Consider the following 22,690-nt stretch of genomic DNA (forward strand, 5'->3'; position numbering starts at 1 on the left):
GTCACTCTCCCTCTCTCACTCGCTTCATGTCGTTCGCCTCTCTCGCTTTATATCATAGAAATGTATAAATTGTGTTTCTGTTTGTATAAAGCGTGAGAAAATTATATACACAAACAAATACATATATCTCTGTCCTATACACTTATAATCATACATTACAAATATTTTCCCGCCCAAGTCTCTTTTGCCTTTCTCTCTTTCTCGTTTTATACAAATTTAAATTGTATATAATATCTCTCTTTCTCGTTTTATACAATTCGATTCAATTGTATATAAATTCAAATTTTATATAGATACACAAACACATGCAATTGAATAGAGAGGTTAACAACGATTTATACAAATGAGAAGCTAACAACAATTTATAAAATTATTTGCCAGCGAAATTATACAAATTTGAAGAGAAACCAACGAATTATACAATTACTTCTTTGTATATATGCATAGCGAAATAGACATAACTTTCAGTTGTATATGTATAATAAATTATACATATAACTATTTGCTATAAAATGTAATTATACAAACTTTATAATAACATACATATTTAAATTTCGTATTTACTATATGTGAAAGTTTGAAATAACTTTTCCTTTCAATGAGAATAAAAATCTAGCCTAGATAAGGAGAAACACAAATATAATATTCCAAAAGTATCTAATCTTATCGTAAAATTAAATAAATTCACTAACTCTAAAGAATTGTGACATTTACCCAATCCATATTCCAGTCTTCTTGTTCGATACTGATTTGACACCCAAAAAAATTTCTTATAAAGCAAATTCACATTGCCCATTCTTTTCAAGAAAGTCTAATCCCAAGAAAAATATAAGAAAAAAGTTTGCTTTTTTATAGCCATTTTCTGAATACCAATATCAAAAGCAGATTTTCTTGTATTTTTGATAGATCCCTTGAACTCCAGGTAAATTTTTAATGTTAAAGTTTCAATCTTTACAATAAAAAGTTAGTTCTTGTTGAGTAGTTCATTTGTTGGTAACAATTAGCTTTGCGTAAATTTCTGCTTTTCTATGGAGAGTGAGTAGTATTGAGTATTCCCCTCTCCCTATGTAGTTTTCAAGATTCAAACTAAGTGAACTTGGTTGACATTTTGAAATGTAATTTTCATTTTTTGTAGTTTACAAATTAAGTTTACTGCTAAAAATATGAATTGACCTTAATTGATTTAGTTCCAGAATGTTATAATCCATTGCAAGTTATGGTATTTAATGAGTCCCACGTATGGAAATGTGATGTGGGGGTGTATTACATATAGTCTTGGCTGCTCCCACCTCTAGCTTTTGGGTGTGGTTCTCTTTTGGTTGTATCAATTGGTATCAGTGCCACTCACCACTCTCCGTGCTTGCCGTGCCATGGATAGTGATGCCGGTATTGCAGCGTTTACCCACGGCTAGCAATGTCTAGTGCACAGCCAGCCGTGGGAGCCCGGGCACTTGACTTGAAAATGGCTACTTGGGGAAGAGTTACCTACTTGTGCGAAAGTGAAAGCTACTTAGTGTGGAGCCTTCGAGAATGACTAATGCAGACTATGGTGGTTTTGCACGGTCTAGGACTTGAGTCCCACATCTGTATAGAAATGTGCTGATGTGGGGTTTATACAGTGTTGGGATCGGGGTGTGTGGTAATCCTTTGGTTGTATCATAGAAGTTGGTTAAATTAGTTCTGATGAGTGAGAAGTCCCAATATATTGTGACAAAGGAAGTATTTATTGATTTTAGAGATATATTCCGTTCTATAAATCTATGTCAGATATTTTTTTCCCCACTGATATGTATGCTTAGATGTAAAAGTTTAGAGATATTGAATCTGGTGTCTCTTGTTTTTTTCATTTGTGCAGAAAGTTTCAGTTTTTTCTAAAGAGTTATGGAGATTGATAAAGCAGTTAGAGAATGTGATGACAGTAGGTTGAAGACAAAGTATTCTAATGCCATATATGTTATCAAACGAGCACTCGCTCTGTATTCGTAAGCTTCTCTTCTTTTCCTCTATTCTTGGGGGCTGTGTTCTTGCTATGAAGTTACAACTTGTCTCAATGCATTGATTCATCATTTCTTGTTAATTGCATTGGAATAAAGATACTTGTTGATTACCTTGAATAAACAACAATGTGTGTGTTTGCTATATGGGAATTGTTTTCCTTGCAAAATATTTTATATGAGGAAATATTTCAATGTTATCTTCTAGTGTTAGGTTGGGTGAAGAGTAGGTGACATTATACAAGGTGGGGGATAGGGTGTGATGATAGTTTTGATGATATGTTCGCGCATTCAGTTGAAAGAAGTGGTACGGAGTAATAGTTGTGATATTTGTTGGACTATATTTCCTTGTAAAAAGATTCCCAATCACCAACCACTGAGATATTATTTCATTACGAAAAATATTCCCCTTCATACCTAACGCGCAAATTATCTTGTTATTAAGTTACAATGTCAGCATGTGAATTGGGACATTACGTAGGTCGGAGCAAGCAAACCAGAAGGGTCTCTACAATTGTTTAATAGGAAAATTATCAGCATGTACAAAGAAGTGTAGGAGTTGAAATTTATAATCTTTTACTGGTATGGAATAGGTCAATTATGGAGTTTGTCGCTTAGTGTTGTAATTCCAACAACTCCGTGTAATGACATAATTTTTACATCTTTAAAGTAGAGAAAACTTTTTGTGTCAGTTGTAAACTAAGGTAATTAGCCATAGGATAACGTTCAGGACGCCTTTTGTGTCCTATAGTTAATCTACCATGGATTGTGAATTTCTGATGGATATAAGGATTATGTGCTGCAGACGTACTTTAGTTTGTAGAGTGTGGAGCATATATTTTAATGAGTAATATTATACTTGCCTTGGTAGTACAATGCTAAATTAATATTTTGAAGATTGAATGCAATAATATTTATTTGCATTATTACTTATTAATTTGGACATATAGAAAATGGTAAATCTTTCCATCTATAGAAAGTAGTGATTCTTTTTTATGGACGACTAATAAAAAGTTGTGGAAAAAATGGGACAGAGGAATATCATAGAAGAACAGTTGTTGATCTAGTAGTTATTGTTATTGCTTTTCGTTTATGGTAATCTTGGCTAAGTGTTTCTCATCCTTCACCCTTCTGTTTGGACCTGGCCCCTAAACAGCATACAAGAGGTTGCATTGAGCTTCAACGGAGGAAAAGATTCTACTGTAAGTTATTTACATGCCTCTCAACTGAAATATCAACTTTTTTCCTTTATGTTGAGTAACCAAAAATTTACATTAGGTTTGGTGATTGACAGGAGTCTTTGTAAATTTGGTTAGACATTGCACAAAGATGTATGAATATATGTAAGATTTGATTATCTTTAGTTTTAGAGAATCCCAAATTATTTCAAAAGACAGACCGTTGAGTAGTGGGATGAAAAGGGTCCAAACGGAACAAAATGGATATAGAGGATTCATATAGCCGACTCTAACTTGTGAGGGGTTGAGGCGAGTTTTTATTGTTGTTGTGTTTAACCAAATACGTGATGTTTGATTTTACAATTTAGGTTTTGCTTCACCTACTGAGAGCAGGCTATGTTCTGCATAAAGCGGAAGAAAGTAGTTCACAAGATGTTGCTGATGGTGAAAACTCATTTCCAATACGGACAATATATTTTGAGACCCCGACTGTTTTCCCTGAGATCAACTCATTCACTTATGAAACCGCAGCCACGTACGCAAGAAATCCTAATTTGTCTTCCCTCCCTTTGACACAAATAACATATTAGGATTCCCTCTAATGATAGCAGTACTTTTATTATCATTTGAATTGGTCCTTTTTCTCTGAACAGTTACAATTTGCAAATGGATATTCTTCGCCTAGACTTCAAATCAGGGCTCGAGGCTCTGCTAAAGGCCAATCCTATTAGAGCTATTTTTCTTGGTGTGCGAATTGGTGATCCTACTGCGGTAACGAAATAGATGTCAAACTTCTGCAACTATTCGGCGTTTTTTTTCTTTCAGAATATTGATAGATGTGATCTGTGGCTGACTGCTGCTTATGGTCACATACCTTTCAGGTAGGTCAGGAGCAATTCTCACCTAGTTCACCTGGGTGGCCACCTTTCATGAGGGTGAATCCAATTTTGGATTGGTCATACAGGTTAGGCTACACCTAATAAGCTCTCCTTATATCATTTCTTATTGTTGAATTACTATGTATATATATGTCTCACTCGGATCTAAAGTTGGAGAGTTTGGAAGGGCTGGGACTTTTGAATCCTTTGTAAATAAAGGTTGCATCTGCAAGTAAGGATTTTAGACCAATTAGTCCAAATGGAGCTACAAAGAACTTGCTAAAGGATGATAGCCCCGGGGATTTTGTTAAGTGTAAATACTCATGGGATGGGCGGATAGAATGCCCGTCATGAGCTCTAATCTTGCCACTAACAAGGAGCTTGATACTTATATGGGAGCAAGGTAGAGGGTTGGATTCATATTCTCCCAAATATGGATCAATTGGGCTTGGGCCAGCTAATTCACTGGAGATTTAATGTTTATTACAAAAAGAAAAAGAATTTGCTAACGGATAAGGAGTGGCAAAACATTTTTATACGCTCGAGTTATATTAAGATTACAAGCTGAATGCTAAAGAGGGTATTTATGAGAAATTTTTGCATAAAGAATTGATATTTCAATGAAACACATCAACATTGGAGGTCCTCTGAATATAGCTGGGAGGAGGGAAATGGACTTCGAACTACTTGAGTTAGCTTCTGAAATTGACAGTTATTTAGGTTGAATTTAGAGTTTGAAATGAGGCCCAGGAAACAAAAGGCTTAAAGTCTGCAAGTCAAATAGAGAGCCTTATGCTATGTTAAAGATTATTTCATGTTGCGCTATCATATATGCTTAAGTCTTTTATTGTCGCATTTGTTATTGCTTAGGGAAAGTGATTATGGTCTTATTGGCTATTGTATTTAGGTGAGTATATATGTCCATGAAGGTTTAGACTTTATACACTGTATGTTGTTTTCTTATAAAATAGGGTCTATAATTTGAGTTATTCCTTAAGTTTTAAATGGGACATAGAACTATGTTTTTCACTTTTTCGCAAGTACCTAGATGGGACATGGACAGTCTTTTAGGAGTAACTCAACAATTACAATGCCTCAAACCCAAGCTAGTTGTGGTTGGCTATATGAATCTTCACTATCCGTTTCACTCCATTAGGATGTGTTTCTTTCCAATATTCAGTAAATGAAGAAAATTCAGAGCCAATTCTATCTGACTCATGATGTTGATGAAGAACAAATTCTTAGGCATTATCTCATTTCTTTGCATGTAGTTATGCAGTAGAAATTTTCTTTTACTGCTTGCCTTTCTGGATTAGCATCATCTCCTGTTTCACTTTTGTAAAGCTTTTTTTTACTTTTTTATGGAAAATGTTCATCTAGCGTTTTTTTTGTTGAAAGCAATCATCTCTTCTGTTGGATTCTTATTTCTTACAATTAAAATGACTAACCTATTAAGTTTGATATGGCAGAGATGTATGGGCCTTCCTTTTGGTTTGCAAGGTTCGTTACTGCAGCCTTTATGATCAGGGGTATTTTCTCAGTTATGTTGCTTCAAAATTCTTTACGATTCTTCATTCAGCAGCATGATAAGGATATACATTTTTGAGATTTATACTAAAATCGATGTCATATTTGCTCTTGTGAAGTGGTAGTTGTTTGAGCATTCTATTTATTTCACTGATTCCATAGGTATACTTCAATTGGAAGCATCCATGACACTGTTCCTAATGCACTATTGTGCATCAGGAATGAAAACAACAGCGAACAAAAGTTTAGGCCAGCTTATTTACTTGCTGATGGAAGGCTGGAAAGATCTGGAAGGGTTAAGAAGTTCTCTGCTCCAGTGTGGGGGAAATTATCTTCTGTTTGCAATGGACTGAAAATCGAGGATTTGAATTCCAATAATATGCTTACTGCCTCAATCATAGCCGTGGGGGATGAAATTTTGTAAGTTATCGGCTCTATAGCCCTAAATATGATGATCAATACGATAGTGATGTTTTTCTGAGGCTTCTTGTTATTATTTCTAAGTTCTAGTGCATTTCAGCCGATCTCTATATTTCGTTTTGGTTCCTTATACATCTCTTTTTTTTCTTTGGAAGATAAAATAAATCTATCAGGAGCATATATGCTCTTTTCTGCTCAACTTTACTCGTGTTGTGTTTAACAAAGCTGAATCAGGGTAATTGATATCCTGCATTGAATCACTTCTGCAATCATATAGTTGTTCAGAACCTATTGTTCATAGCACATCTTTGAGAATAAGTTATCCTCTGCTTCAAAATTTTTTCCTCTCTAGGTAAAACTTTTCATTTGACAATTGAACAGGAATCAAGGAATTTATTTTGGCGTCTTAACAAACATGTCCCTTCATATTAACTAGGCTTGTTTCCGAGTTTTTCCATCCTTTAGTTGTGCTGAATACTTTATGTAGTTTTGCTATATTGCATCAATGAGGATAGCTACACAATCAGGGGAATGTATGATGATGGAGTGTAGTTTACATGGTATATTAACCAAATTTGGGTGTGTATTAGGAGATCGGCTGAACGGCAGAGCGTCCTCAATTCTTTCAGTTTCCATTTGTCTAAGTAGATAGATTCATTTTGTTTATTAGTATATGTTGAGAAAACTATATCTTTTCAGTTCGCACATCATCTATCCGTGTCAGATAATTGATACCCTGCAAATAATATATGTAGTATACCCCTGAAGTATGAACTTTCTGCTATTTGTAGTTGCTTACTTGTCAGATGTCTTTCTCTTGGTTCCGTAGCTCAGGTCTGGCACAGTAGAGGACAAGTTGGGTTCTTTGTTATGTAGAAAGCTCCATTCTATTGGTTGGGCAACATCACTGCTTGCTGTCACTCGAAATGATGTTAGTAATAATTATCTCTTGATAGATTGTATAATTTCTGCTTCTGTTTTGTTCAACTATGTGGCATGCATGAAGTTGACAGTAGTTCTCCATTGGAAGTTGGGTTTCTGATAGATACTAGAAGAGATACTTCTCTTTTGTTTTCTTTTGCTGTGTTTTCCGATCAATTTTTGCAGCAATCCAGCTCGCAGCCAAAATAGTAAAGGCAAATAATTACTGTGAAGTTGATGCACACTTAAATCAACTAAAAACTGAAAACAGATTGAGTTATATACGCCAGAAAGTGACTCCAAAAAAGATATAGAAAAGCGTCAAAGTTTGTCTCTATAGTAAGCTTCAGGATCTCCTAGCGATTAAACTACTTTCTTGACCATGCTGAGCCGACTTTTAGGTAGAACAGTCTGCTGTGTTGCTTTTCTGGAGCAACATCATTTTCTTTATAAGTTCCATTAAGTTGCAGTCACTTTCTGCTCAATTTCCACCTTGATTTAAATGTTTGATGGAGCTTCGATATTTATTATCTGTTCTTAATCATATCTTTTTCATATTCAGATAGATTCTGTGGCCGAGGAAGTTGAGAGGCGGAAGTCCACAAATGACATGGTAAACGTTTTTGTCGGTATGGATATATTTATGGGAAAAGGGTCAAAAATACCCCTCAACTTTAGTTTATTAGTTAATTATGCCCCTACCGTCAAAATGAAGTTATTTTTATCCCTACCGTTACTAATTTCATCATTTATACATTTCCCATTTCAAACCCAATGTTAAAATGATGAAATTAGTAACGGTAGGGGTAAAAATAACTTCGTTTTAACAGTAGGGAGAGGGAGAGAGTACTGCCCACCTGTTCTAACATATACATTCCAAAATTAATTTCACTGCAGGTATTTATATATGGTGGGGTAGGTCCATTGCATACGGATGTTACCATAGCTGGAGTTGCTAAAGCTTTTGGTGTTCGTATGGTATGTAATATAGATTTATTAGATCTCTCTGCTACTTAATGTTCCACAACTTAGTGTGGCAATAGCTTCCAAATGATTCATCCATTTCAGTAAGCTTCATAATCACAAGTTTGTATTGCTTGTAAGATATTATAGGAAATAGGAATAAATTCTCTCTGCTATACTTCCAATGATTGCCATGTCTTTGTCTGACATGAGGATGTGTCACATGCTTGGTGGAGCATGCATCTGAGACCTATGTTGCTCGGACTCTTCAAAAATGTCAACCGTTGCGTGTCGGATTTGGCAAAAGTAGTGTATTTTTGGAGAATCTAACACAGGTGCGCCATGAAAAAAGTGAAGAGTCCGCGCATCTAAGTCTGGGACACCATCTGCTTTGTTTTAATTTTTTCCACCAATGGGCTAGGCCACTAGGATATTAAATTTGTGTTTTTGAAAAGGACATTCTTGAAGCTGCAATTTGTTACCTTTATTTCTTTTATTCAATAAGTTGCCAAGATAAAGTTAGCTAGATGGCTTCATAAGTACGTTTAATGTAAATATCCGGTTATACTGTTTTCAATTATGGTTTGTTGTGTCCGTATATGATCTTGGGCAATCATTACCAGCTGCGCTAACTTTTGGGGTTGAGTTAGTTTTGCGACCCACCGAATAAGCATCTTACTTATCTAAATGATGCAACTTTCAAAGTTCATGCTGCTGATCGAGCAATCTTGTAAAAGTGTTATTTAGATCGTCTACTTAGTAAAATGTATCAGCATCTCTGATGTTCTCATAACTTCATTTTGCAGGCTCCTGATGAAGAATTTGAAGAACATCTAAGGCACCTGATTGGTGAAAAGTGCACCGGCGACAAAAATGAGGTTTAAGTCATTACTCATGAAAAATTTTCGCAGGTTCTGAGGTGTTTATTACATATATATATGCAAACAGTAAATATGAATGGCATGTTTTATGTAGTACCTAATAGTAATTTAAAGAACGGGCATATAGTGCTAATCGAAGAAAATCCAATTTCGTGTTTTTACTTGCTGATAGAAACTTAGAAATTTGGTAGAAAAGCTCTTCATGTTGAGTTCGATGTTGATTGAAAAGGAAACATTAAAGCTCCTCGGTTCACAAATCCAGAATGACATATTGTTCTTGGAACTTTAGAAATTGCATTTCTGTATATTCAGTTACTGTTGACTTAAATGCCGAGGTTGCTTCACTATGGTCCTTGTATGCAAAACGCTTAGTATTCGAGGTGCCTAGTAACCTGAACTTATGCTTTAATCTCCAATACCAGCTGAAGTAAGAGAATACAAGATTTTTTTTTCCTCTTAGTGCTACAGGGTGAATCAGTCTTTGCAAATACATCTCATTTATGACTGCCGAGGAATGAAATATCTCAAAATATCACATGGATTTTTACTGACTGTAACTTACACCCTGCAAGATAAAATTGGTGGTTTGATAATTTTGTCCAAGGCTGATCTAGAACACTTACTGTTTTTGCAACATTTTTCTTGAGCCAAGGGTCTGTCCAAAACAACCTCTCTACGGCAAGGTAGGGGTAAGGTCTGCTGTACATCCCACCCTCCCCAGACCCCACTTGTGGGGACACACTGTGTATGTTGTTGTTGCTGATCTGGAACACTTGTCGTGATATTATTGGTAAATCTCTAATTCAGAATCATGCTCTAGTGTAGTACAAGATCACCTGGCTCTGAAAGATAGAATAGTGCAATGAATCAGAAACTTAATTAATGTGTTCTTTATATATTTCAAATGTCATAAAATTCATGATTTGTAACATTCCAACAGCTAAAGCTTCTCTGCCTATAAGAATTAAATTCTTGTTTCTTTTCTGATTACAGATGGCACAGCTGCCTGAAGGTATTACAGAATTGCTTTATCATGAACAGCTGCCTGTGCCTTTGGTATGTGTGTGTTTGCTGAGATTGGATGATTATTACAATTATTTCATTCTCTAACTCGATGCCCTTCTTAGAGTAATACATTGTTGGAATTTATTCTCAAGTAGTCATATTTTTCCGAAGTTCTTGATTGTATGAAAAACTGGCACAACCATGTACATTTTTGTTGGCATATATTCATTCAAATCTTCTTCTGTGAATTGGGCATCACCAGAAGTCCATTTAGAAACCCGAGCTGTAGTATTTTTCTCCTTTCATGAAGATTTTTTTTGTTTCCTTCTGCAATTTATTCCACTTCCTTCTTCTCTTTGGTTGGTGTAAGGTTTTACTCTTGATACCTCTTATGAGTGTTGCTGCAGTAATTCTTCACTAAAATTTATCCTTTAGTTGGTGGCTTTGAACTTTGATGATTTTAGGAAGTGTGAAAACTAGATCTATACTCTGTTAAAGTCATGTTGAATGTTCTTACATAGCACCAACATGTTATTCTGTTTTTTCAGAGTTGTCAGTGTGGTTAATTACTCAGAAGAAATAAACCACTGATAGTGAATTCGACTTTATCTTTGCCTCATTTCCTTCTATATTTCATCTTTTTCTTATATATATTTGATTACATAAAGCTATTTCATGTCTTACTATATACTTCTTGTTGCTCTTTAACTGGTCAGTTTATGATACTTAAGTTTGAACATCGATTTTTTTAGCACGTCTGTTCTCTTATGTAGATTAAGTGCCATAATGTGATCATTCTCACTGCAACCAATGTTGCTGAACTGGACCTACAGTGGCATTGTCTGATCGATTCATTGAAATCTAATGGTGACTTCGTATTGATGGCACCATTTGTTTCAAAATGCTTGGCAACAACTCTTTCCGATGTGAGTGTTCTGCAACCCTTTCTTAGATATCCTTTTCTCACTGATATATGATGTTTTCAGTCTTCTGTAATTAGAGAAACCAAGATCTCTTCATTATAGTATATATATATCCTTAAGTCGTGCCCAACTAGTTTGATATCGCGGCGCAGTTGATTGATATATCATATGTATCTCTTGAACTCTTTAGGTGAATTTATAAGTTGCCTATCCAAGTTTTATTTCGTGCAATCTCCTGGGATGGTAGAACTTCATGTTTCTCATGATGCAAAAGATGCTAAATGTCATTACCGCTTGATCTAATGGCTTGTGAGCCATCATATCGGAATTCTTCTCACTTTACCAAATTAGCTCTTCAACATTTTCCTGGAAAAGTGTCGAGTCCTGAAGATTTAAAATAAAGAAAAAGTATGAATTTACGATAAACCTGGTACATGACCCTTAACACAAGCACACAATCAACTAGGACTTACAATGGGAATGAAGCATCGGGTAGACTTTTTGCAGCCAAAAGGTATCAGATTGTTATCACTAGTATAGTCGTCAAAACCAAAGCCAGTTTCTGATCTTTACCCCCATATAGTCAACAACATTCTGCTTAGTTTTTCTTCCTGGATTTGGTGAACATATAAAGCACCTTCTAGAACGGTGAAGTGCAACGTCATTGACTCGTATCATTTTGCTTTTCCTTCTTTATATGAGTCTTTATAATGTTATCTTTGTGAATAGTCGTCCTGTTAATATGTTCTGTCTATAGCACTCTGTGCAGATTACTATTTACTAGCTCCCAATGAATTGCAGGTTGAAGTTGCTCAACCTCTCTCAAAACTTTGCCTTCAATTCCCTGATATATACATCGGTAAGTGACTAATATCATTTACAAGGTTGATGGTTTATATGAACCACCGCGTACTCCCACTCTTATCCTTCTCTTTTTTGTTAAAAAGTATTTTCGTTTTAAATCGTTCCTATTTCCTTTAACATGAAGGAGGTTATCGAGGATCAAGAAAAGGCCCTCTTATGATCAGATTTGAAGGGAAGGTAAGAACCTTTACTAGAGACGTCGCATGGTGTTGAAGTTTCACATTATATCTTCTGTATCAAGTTCAATAGTAATTTTTGTGTTACTGTAGGACCTTTCAAGAATAGAGGCAGCTTCACAATCACTGAGCCAGAATTTTCAGCCTGGTGCATTCTCTGAAACTGAATAATCTCAAGACTTTTCCAATCTGCTGAAGGCGTCGATATACGAAACAGCCTAAGGGAAAGAGTTAGAAATTTCATGGTCACAATTGAGGAGAATGACAAATAAGCTGGAGCAACATAATTTTTAGTAGAAGCTGTACAATGTGACTTATGGGGTGTGTGTAATCACCACTTCAAGACACAAGGATATATTTTACTGGCAAGTAGCTTAGCCAAAGAATCAATCTAGCAGTCTATATAGTCAGACCTCTTTATAACGACTTTCTCAGTAAAAATATTTCACTATAATTGAATCTCTTGTTATATTATATTATATGTTCTTCGTAGCTATAGCTAACAAAAATATATCCAGACAAACGGCACTATTATACATTTTATGGTGTTTTAGTCTTTTATTTTTGTTTATGCTATTTACAGGTCATTTGGTACGCGGGATGTGAAAAACGTTTGCATGGAAAATAATGTCACGCAATCACACTAAACATCTCATGATAGAGTGTAGTATGGGAAAAAGGAAATATATAAAGAGTAAAACATTTAAAACTGTGTATAGGAAAAAACAAGAACAGGACCAATAGTTCAACAACATGCTGCATTTCCCATTAGATAAATGAACACAAAGACAAAAGAACTTGTTCGTATGAGGGGATATCAGAAATGAACAACGCAGGTTACATTGAAATTAAGTACTGCAAAAAAAAAAAAAAGAAAAATCAACAGTATCAATTGCTTGGAGCTCTTAGAATCCATGAAAGTATGTAGACACTTGCTTTGGTCTCCCTCCACTCGATAGCGCCTTAAATGTAAAAATAGGATATCAATTTACTCAATCAATGAAGCTTCTTTATTTGGTCCGCAATAAGAATAATAGGCACAAGAATATTGGTACGCAAAGTTGTGAGTGGGAACTTGCACTCAAGCTTTAGGCTTGAGGGCCTTAACAGTCTCCCAGGTGAAGTCAGCGTCATCACGGCCGAAGTGACCATAAGCAGCAGTCTTCTGGTACCTGAAGTTGCCTCCTCTCTTCAAGTCGAGGTTAATGGACATCATTCCAGGCCTGAAGTCGAAGTTCTCCTTGATCAGAACCAAAATATCCTTGTCTGGAATGGTTCCGGTTTTGTACGTGTCAACAAACACAGAGAGTGGTTCTGCGACACCAATAGCATAAGAAACCTGGACAATGCAGCGGCGAGCAAGTCCTGCAGCGACCACACTCTTTGCTGCCTGCCTCACAATGTAAGCACCACTCCTGTCCACCTTGGTAGGGTCTTTTCCTGAGAAGGCACCTCCACCGTGAGCGCCCCAACCTCCATAAGTGTCGATGATGATTTTCCTGCCAGTGAGTCCAGCGTCACCATGTGGACCACCAATCACAAAACGACCTGATGGGTTGAGGTGGAAGATGGTCTTGTCATCAAGGTACTGAGCTGGGATCACGGGCTTGATCACATGCTCTTTCAACTCCTTGGCAATCTGATCATTTGTGACGGTTTCATCATGTTGAGTTGAGATGAGAACGGTGTGAACTCTAATAGGGACCATGGCACCATTGTCGTTCTTGTACTCGACTGTAACTTGTGTCTTGCCATCAGGTCTGAGCCATGGGCAAGTCTTGTTCTTCCTCACTTCAGTAAGCTTGGCACCAAGCTTTGTAGCCAAAACATGAGTAAGTGGCATGAGTTCAGGTGTTTCATCGGTGGCATAGCCAAACATGTGACCTTGGTCACCAGCTCCAATGTCTTCTGGTTTCTTGGTAAGATGACCATGGACTCCCTGGGCAATATCAGGGCTCTGCTGCTCAATGTTGACAAGGACTTTGCAGTGGTCAGCATCAAGACCAACATCAGGTGAAGTGAAGCCAATGCCTCTGCAGGTGTCACGTACTATCTTCTCATAGTCCACCTTGGCCTTGGTTGTGATCTCTCCAAAGACCATGACCATGTTTGTCTTTGTGCAGGTTTCACATGCAACCTTGCTCTCTGGGTCTTGTTCTAGGCAAGCATCAAGAATGGCATCTGAAACCTGGTCACAAAGCTTGTCGGGATGTCCTTCGTTAACTGACTCTGAGGTGAACAAGAAAGTCTCCATATCTAGCTGAAAAGATCAATAAAATATGTCATCGCTTCTTTCTCAAATATTCACGAGAAAATATGGTAAGTCGCTCATAAGCATATCAAGCCATAACGTTCCATCATATTAAGACATTTCGTTGAATTCAAAGAGTTCTAGTGTTAACATTGGCGAAAAAAAGAAGATAATGGATACATCACACACAATTCTCTCTTAAATTACACAATGCTTCAACATTTGGTCCGCACAATCTCATTGCATAAACTAAAGACGCCACGTATACTCAAAAATTGCCCCGTTTTCTCCCCCCTTAAATATTTCAAAGACTACTTTCTTCACTCGGTCTACGTTCTCACGATCCCAAAAAAATTGATTTAATTTCATTTAAAACACACAACACCACAATATTTCACCACTAAATCATCCTTTTCCATCATTAGACTCCCAAACAACCAAATCCATGGGCCAAAAGCAACCTATTTGTCACCATGTACAGGGCAACCAGCTTAGCAATGAGATCTACGTAATCTCCATATACTACAACAATACAATATGACAATTAGAGTTAATCTTACTCAATGACATGAAAATTAACAAAAATTCCTAGTTTATTAACGAGATCTAGATATACTACATTGAGCTAAATCAGTAACATCGTAATTAACCAAACGTCTCAAGTTCGAGCATGCGAATCCAGATTAGTCGAACCTCAAAGCGGATAAAAACACCACATATATAACATCAATATGATATATCATAACATAATTTTGAAGCGAATCAAACAAAACATGCATAAATATATCAGATCTATAATCTAATGAAGCAAAATCAAAGCATACAACAGTAAATTAAGCATAACTTTATGACGAAAACGAACCTGAGAATGGAAAAGAAAGCTCTAGATCTGTAGAAAGGAAGAAGAATTTGAGAGAACAGAGAAATGATGTGTGTTTAATGAAAAGATTCAAGGGGAGTATTTATAGAAGCTGAAATGTAGGAGAAAAAGTGGGGGCTAACGAATGACTCGCTCTATTTCTTCTCACTTTCCAACAATAGTTTTTTTTATTTTTTTTTAACCAACCAATATTTGGCTTCACCAAACACAAGTGGGGACATCTGGGGGGGGGGGGGGGATTTTACTTTATTTTTGATAAGTTTTCGTTTCGATCGGTTTTGTAATGTTTTTACTTGTTCGGAAGATCTATATATGTATCTATATTATCCTCTTTAAAATTTTAGTGGTTGAATTATATTGATATATCGTTGTAGTGATTTTAGTTTCTTAAATTTTAATTAATTTTAATTAGGAAAAAAGGATAAATATCTTTTAGAATTATCTTAAATGGTATACAAATATTTTTCGTTTTAGTTTTGAGACATAAGTACCCCTATTGTCCAAAAACTAAAATATATATACTCTTTATACTAACAAACACACACGTATCATAATCTTATTCACCGACCTGACATCGAATCGATAGATAAGATTGCTTTATGTATCCTTATCTAATCTTCCGTTAGAGTGAAGGGCATATATGCTCTAATTTTTAGACGGCAGATGCACCAATGTCTCAAAAGTATGACGGAGGATATCTACATATCACTTACGATAGTTCGATTCATTTTAATTATGATTGTTGAAGTTTTTGGGGATTAAATATATGTAATTTTTAATTAGATAATGTGTATTTTTGACAATCTTCAAAGAATTAGCACATTTTATCTCTCAAAATAAGATCTGCATATATACTATTCTCTTCAAAATCTACTTGAAGAATTACAGTGATATGTTATTGCTGTAACAATTTTAGTCACTTAAACATCAATAAATTTTAATTTTGATCCTTGAGGTTATTAATAAAGTATATTTTACTTTTAATTAATTGATGTGCACTTTTGACCCCCTATGCTAATGAATCTTCACAAAGTTAACGAATTCTTAAATGCTAAATTGTTTGATTATTAATGTGTAATTAAAAGGTTATTTTTATTAATATTAAGATTAACTAAATAGAGAAATAAAACTAACCGTCCATGTATTTAAATTTTAAATCATTGTAACATGAATTTTATCAATAGGTTCCTCTCATTTATATAAAATTTTATCATTTCTTCAAAATTGTTTTCTCATGGCATGATAAAACTAGTAGCATGACCCACTATTTCAACGAACCCCCCCCCCCCAAAAAAAAAGAACTCATTGAATTTTAATAGTTATAAAAAATTATTTTCTTCAAAATTCTCGAAATAACATATTACTTTAGTTGATCAGCGTGTCAAATACATAAGTTGGACCGAAAGTGTTCTTTATTTTTAATTAGAAATTTTAAATCTGATGTTAGTTTCATTAGGAAGTGTTTCCTTAATGTAAAATTTTTTTAATATGAATTCAAATTTTATCGAACACCGATGCGGTTTTCGTATGTCTATCCCACCAAATTTCCTACCCCTTTAAATTTTATATGACCACTTACCAATCATGATAGTGCAACTATACTTCTATTATTTGGTGAAGTTGGTGAGAGTATGAAATGTTTTTTTTGTCTTGAAGCATTGTAAATCTTGTACCTAGTGCATCAAGAATTGTACATATTGTTAAAAAGTCATTGAATTATTAGTAAATTGAGCTTTTTCAATCCACCTTGAAATGAAATGGTTGTTAGATGTCAATTCATTTTTGACAAATTTCTTGGTGAGTTGTGCTACTTCATTTTCTTTTTCTTCTCACCAACTATGTAGTTGTTGACTATTTGTTTTAACTTGTATGTATAAAGTGTATATGATGTGTGTGGATTTTTTTAGTATTAGTCAATGTTTTTATTATATGGAAAAAAAAAATCACCTACGCATAAAAGATATGTATTATCCAGCTAATCATGCTTTTAAGGCATGGAGTTGTTTTTTTTTTTTTTCTAAAAAAAAATGAATCTTTGAAATTTGCATTTGAAAAGATTTAAAGTGTGTACATTTTAAAATAATGTAGACTGGTGTATCTTGTGCTCTTGTCAATTGACTCATTTCTTTGCTCAATTTTTACAAGTTTTTAGATAGTACTCTTTCCATTTCATTTTACCTGTCCATTTTAGCAAATCGAGAATATTTTATTTGCATTAATAAAATTAAATTGATGAAATACACCTCTAATAAAGAGATGTATCGTACTAGGATCAACAGAGATAAAATAATATGAAACTGAGCGAGTACAAGCAAAAGAGAGTTCAAGTGAGATGAAGAAGGTAAAGCATTACAACAACAATTACAATACCCCATGTATATATATGCAGACTTTATTCCAGTATCGCTGAGGTAGAAAGACTGTTTTCGATAGACCTTAACAGACTGAAGTTTCAAGAAGTACAATAATTCATACACCACAATAAGCCTTGAGAACATTGGGGCCAGCTTCTGTACCAAAAAACTCAAAATATCCAAGAATGTCATATGGCTCGAAGAGTAAAGGGTGTTCTTCATCCACGAGTTCTTTTGGGGCCTTTATGGTGCAATCTGTTTTTGGATCTGCAAATAACTGAATGGAGAACCTATCATTTTCTCCGGCCATCGTTACCTAGAGGAGAATGTAATCGACCATTTGTCCATGCCTACATAAATCTGCATATTTAATATGTTTGTTTTGGCTTCCAATTTTAAATTTTTTCCTTTTTATATAGAAACTAAGTTATATATATTGATAATATAATGAATTTTTTTTTCCTATCATTTCTTAGGCTATGTGAACACAAAATATTCATGCACAAGTTTCCTTTTTGTTTTAAGTTATATGTCATATGAAAATTTTGTAATTTGTTTTAGATATTCACCAATTAGTGCTACTTAATGGAATGAAATATCATTTAAATTGATCAGGATATTTTTGTTATGCTCAAAACTTCAACTTCTTTTCTTTTTCTTATTTGTGATGATAGCAAAATTAAAATTTCAATTTGAGTTTTGAAGCTCAACATCGATAATTCAATCACTTTTATCACACCTAAAGAGTTACCAAAGAAAATAAAATTGACAAATACAAAATGTTGGAAGAAGTAACATACCAAAACTCATGATTTCCCTTGGGCCAGAATATATCAGCAAAAGTTTCAACACTTCCAGGTTGAAGCAAGTCATCAATGCATACACTCTCATACAATGGTAGTGTTGGAAGCTTCCCTATGTAGCCACCATTAAAGGTTGATTTCTTTGACAAGTTTTTCATTTTGATCTCCCATGGAAATTCAAAGATTTCTTTTGAATTATCAAACATGGCTTCTCAAGTTTCATGTCGAAGTTCATCATATATTGCTTCAAAGCAACCATACTCTTGCAAGGCTTTAAAAAATTGAGATTTTGTTGAATCCCATTCACTAGTGCCTGGTTTTAGCTCTGCCTTGCAGAAATCTATGTAGGAACCTTCATTTCATTGGAATTAAGAAGTCAACAACATGAAAAATAGGAAATAGAAGAAAGTAGATCTCACATAAAAAATGATATAGGGGAAATAATTATATTTTATTAGAAGTAGTGTGTCCATGAAAGATTAAATATTATATCATCAATCAATCAAAGTTAACTTTAGAGCGGTGTAGGACTGCTATATTTTGTGTATACAATAGAAATATATAAACTGGCTCACACAATTGATGAACATGTCATAAATTTTTATTGACAGGTAATTTGTTACTTTACAATTCAGAATGATGGATGGACTAATAAACGACTAGTGTACACAGATTAAGTTACATATTCCAATTTTGTACAGAAGAATGACAATAATATTTACAAATTCACAAACAAAAGGTATGGAGCTTAGATATTTATCTACAGGAAGTCCCATCGCCAGAAAACTTTATCTACAATGCCTCCACCATTTCGAACTGCAAGGTGGATCCTTTCGGATGCAGGAGGAACCCCCCATAGTAGCGGTACTGCAACTGTCATAGTTAGCTTTTCCTGCATATCGCCTTTGCTGGCTTTCTCCGCAGAAACAATCTGTGGCATGAAAAGATTTGTCAAACCATTCAATAAGTGAAGATACCTGATATGAGATTTCATACTGAATTACCAAAGAAGAGACCAGTGAAAAACAGATTTAGTTACAACCCACACTCAGAACTAATGATATTTGAGGCCTAACTAAGTTGACCTACGAGCATATATGATGTAGGAGATGATCAGAAATGCAGTGAAAACATAAAGTAAGTGTGCAAAGGAAGCTCGGGCTTCTCATGCAACACCAATCAAATTGGTACATGGAAGGATCAGAACCAAAAAGAGAGAGAGGTGATATAAGAAGATATACCTCTCCACCATGCTCAAGAACAGTGTCTTCTACAACGTCGCTCAACATCTCTATAGAACGGCAAAAACCAATTATGCATAGTTTCCTGCCCATGTCAAGGCCCTGTAAGAGTCATCAATTCCAATTCCCATTAAGATGAACATAAACATTGGACATTAGAAATTGACAAGTAGCAGAAGCTTTACATTAGTTGCTGCAATGTCAAAGAGAGCACCCAAACAGAGGCTTTGGTTTGGATCCATGTAACTGCTCTCGCGAAATCGTTGAAGTCTTGGCGACACTTCCAATTTTTTTCCCTGCTTCTTCTGCATTTCAAAGTAAAACAATCAGAAAAGATGTGCATAATCAATGGCAAAAACAATTCTTTATTAAACAGAGCAGATGAAGTATGGAAAGAGGGAAGCAAAGAGAGTGCCAAGAAGATATTATGCAACGTGTCTCATAAGCTTCTATAAACTGTTGACTTATTCAGTTCTTACAAGTATATTGTGTATCTTCCAGAGTAGAATAAACTAACACACCTAACAGTGTTTATAGATTCAATGAATGAACTATATTCGCCACAAGAAAATAAAGGTATGAAATTCCATTATGCCTTCTCACTCAGAATGGTGAGAAAAAAAAATGCACAGAACTAATGGAGGGAAATAAGCATACATCAGACGAAGACATTCGTCGCTTAACCATGTTTCCCCCAAGTTGAACGAGTCCATCAGCAGTGAACAGTGTGATTTTCTCCTCCTGTACCCACTGCACAGCTGCAAATAGCAGGGAAAACTTCAAAAATAAAATAATTAAATTCAAACAAAAAAATTAATTGACTATGACAGCAAAGAGACCATAAATGAAGACATATCTTGATTAAATGATGAATTATATCTATAAAAAAAATGGGGAGGAAGAAAAGCATAAAAGAAATAAACGCTATAAAATATCAAACCAATAATTAACCTTTCATTTGAGTCAATGCGAGGGGACTTTTGGCGTCAGAAGTATGCATCATATACGAGGGGATTTACATCTTTTCAGAGCATAGAACAAGATTCTTGCACATAAACCAATGAACTGGTTGATGTTTCCTGACAGAGTTGGAGTCACTGGACCAATGTGACAAGATACACTTGAAACATTTCTGTCCCAAACGATCGTAAAAGAAATGCCTCACCTGCTCTCTTTCATCTCACACAGAATCAAAAGAAGTCTATAATAAATAAAAAAGTATCCAATCCTCGAGGAGGTCAGACGGGTAAGCTCCAATTTGACGCATTCTAGAGGCTTCTTATATATGCTAAGCATCAAGTTTAGAGGCGCTACAAATTTACTAAGCTCCATTCTCTCCTACAATTAGCTAAGCATTTCTAACCTGACAAAATAATTTAATTCTTTTACAATTGGGATTCCATTACCAAAACTTAGGTTATCACTGTGTAAGATGGTGCCCCTAAAAAGTCTTGACAAGATGCAAATAACAACATCAGCCACAGTATACGTAACTCGAACTGTATTAGGATTTTCTGATTATGAAATCTGATTAAAATGTTCAACAAATTCCTTGCACAACTTAACACGCATTGCATTGCAGGTAAAAGGTTTTCTGAGATTCATTCTTGAAGCATTTCAAACTACGCTCTCCTCCAAAAAAGGGTGTTTGTAACAAATCCACATTACAGAACTGTATAAAACATCTACATAAAGTACTAACACAACTTCTAAATGAACTATGCTCTCGTAGAAGATAATTGAACCTAAAACCAAATTATCGCTCATAATTTTGAGGTAGAACACCCTTGAAGAATGCCTAAGGAATCTAACATCAACTGACAAGGAATAGGCAAAATTTTAGGAGAGGACCAAAAATGTACCAATATTTTTACTGTTGTATAGTTTAGTTTACATCTACAAATCCTCTAGTTGTAAAGCCTAATTCGCCTTTTAAACAAATAAATACCAAGTAATATGAATCGCATAGCTTAAAATCTCAAAGGAGCAAAAGGAAAAAAAAAAAAAAGAGAGTACTTTTAGGCTTTTGAATATTAAACTAAAAACTATCTAGAGATTGACGAACATACAAGGATCACCGGAGTCAGAAGATTCCCAAGGATAGGGTCCGAATGCATCATCTCCAAGAAAACCGCCGGAGCCGGACGCCTTCGCAACGAACTTGACGGAACGGATCGGCGATTGACTCGGAAAAAGAGTCAACTTACGGAAAGATGAAAATGATGAACCTGAGGAACAGGGAGGGTCTTTTAGGAGAGGAATAGAAGAGACGGCGGATAAACAGACGGCGGCGATCTCCGGCATTTTTTCCGGCGAGAGGCGAATTTTTGATGGAATGTGAAAGGGATAAACGATCGGAATCTGAGAAAAGTAAAGCAAAAAAAAAGGGGAAAATAGAAGAAAAGGAACAGATAAAAAAATTGACGCCACAGGAATTGAGGATGACACGTCGACAAGAAGGCGGTTTAATTACGTTTTGGCGGTGGTTAATTAGGAGAGTGAACCGGGTCTGAAACGGTTGGTCCTATTGCTTTTTACCATGAAAAAATATATTTTTATTATGTCCTCAATATAACACGTATTTCCTTCGTTCCATTTTACGTGACACTTTTTGAATTTTGAAATTTAAATAAGTTTATCTTTGAAATCGTAATTTTTTTATAAATCTTTTAAACATTTTGAATCATCTATTATTGTGACTTATAGTACTTTTTAAGTAGTTTATAAATATATAATAAATTTTATTTCAAAAAAATTAAAGTTTTCATGCGTAAATTTCGAATCAATCTTAAACTATTTGATTCTAAAAAAAATAAATGAATTGTGTTTGGATTTTATTAATTTTGGGCTTCATTAAAGAATTGACAAATTTGTAAGAATGTTGTCTAACAATAGAAAAGGTTTATAATTTACTTTGTTTCAATTATTGAAACTTTTATACAATAAAAATTAAATGAAAACAAGCTATTTTTCAGAAGTCTACATTTTTTCTTATAGTTATTTCTTATTCGAACTATATTGTAGTTATTTAATTTCTTATGCTATTTATATTGCAAGATAACATTAGGTGAGTTAAACTCCCAAAGGCTTTATATAACCAACCGGCCCATTTGAGCATCCAGTTGAGTATGTGGTCCAGGCCCAATCATTAGCTTGACACTACAAGAACAAAAACTAGTCAAGATCCAACTACTAAAAAATCTCGAGTTCGAGTTTCTTCGGGTATAAGGTCATCTTTATCATGTAGAGCTTTTTCTCCTTAATATGAGACTTTCCACAATAAATTCAATTTACTGGGACTTCAACGCGGATACTAAACATCAAATGAGAATTTTTTTTAAAAAACTAGTTAAGTAAGTAATTTTTTACTATTATCTGGCATATTTATATCTCGATGAGGAGACAAGAGGGGATTGCTCCAAATATGTAAG

General features: G+C 34.9%; 3 protein-coding genes and 1 long non-coding RNA gene across 4 annotated transcripts; 1 reads left to right on the forward strand and 3 right to left on the reverse strand.

The window, feature by feature from the left end:
* The first annotated feature begins 668 nt into the window (after positions 1-668).
* Positions 669-12,204, forward strand: LOC101244727 (uncharacterized). Its single transcript, XM_004249432.5, has 17 exons — positions 669-922; positions 1,856-1,982; positions 3,151-3,196; positions 3,541-3,707; positions 3,826-3,943; positions 4,054-4,136; positions 5,520-5,579; positions 5,740-5,997; positions 6,832-6,928; positions 7,481-7,531; positions 7,816-7,896; positions 8,688-8,759; positions 9,756-9,818; positions 10,541-10,693; positions 11,492-11,549; positions 11,679-11,731; positions 11,824-12,204. Exons 2-17 carry the CDS (start codon positions 1,882-1,884, stop codon positions 11,899-11,901), a joined length of 1,539 nt encoding a protein of 512 aa, XP_004249480.1. The 5' UTR covers positions 669-922; positions 1,856-1,881; the 3' UTR covers positions 11,902-12,204.
* A 270-nt stretch (positions 12,205-12,474) lies between these two features.
* On the reverse strand, positions 12,475-15,146 carry LOC101245012 (S-adenosylmethionine synthase 3-like). Its single transcript, XM_010313952.4, has 2 exons — positions 14,844-15,146; positions 12,475-13,990 (listed from the first exon to the last, which is right to left on the reverse strand). Exon 2 carries the CDS (start codon positions 13,982-13,984, stop codon positions 12,812-12,814), a length of 1,173 nt encoding a protein of 390 aa, XP_010312254.1. The 5' UTR covers positions 13,985-13,990; positions 14,844-15,146; the 3' UTR covers positions 12,475-12,811.
* A 1,900-nt stretch (positions 15,147-17,046) lies between these two features.
* Positions 17,047-18,433, reverse strand: LOC138338996 (uncharacterized). Its single transcript, XR_011211943.1, has 2 exons — positions 18,016-18,433; positions 17,047-17,565 (listed from the first exon to the last, which is right to left on the reverse strand). It is a non-coding gene; the product is annotated as an uncharacterized lncRNA (long non-coding RNA).
* Positions 18,434-18,597: 164 nt separating this feature from the next.
* Positions 18,598-21,800, reverse strand: LOC101245308 (uncharacterized). Its single transcript, XM_004249434.5, has 5 exons — positions 21,329-21,800; positions 19,917-20,017; positions 19,445-19,564; positions 19,260-19,361; positions 18,598-18,949 (listed from the first exon to the last, which is right to left on the reverse strand). The coding sequence occupies exons 1-5, from the start codon at positions 21,561-21,563 to the stop codon at positions 18,779-18,781; spliced, it is 729 nt and encodes a 242-aa protein (XP_004249482.1). The 5' UTR covers positions 21,564-21,800; the 3' UTR covers positions 18,598-18,778.
* Between the last annotated feature and the right edge of the window lie 890 nt (positions 21,801-22,690).

This window comes from Solanum lycopersicum, chromosome 10 (assembly GCF_036512215.1).
Source record: "Solanum lycopersicum chromosome 10, SLM_r2.1".
Taxonomy (NCBI): domain Eukaryota; kingdom Viridiplantae; phylum Streptophyta; class Magnoliopsida; order Solanales; family Solanaceae; genus Solanum; species Solanum lycopersicum.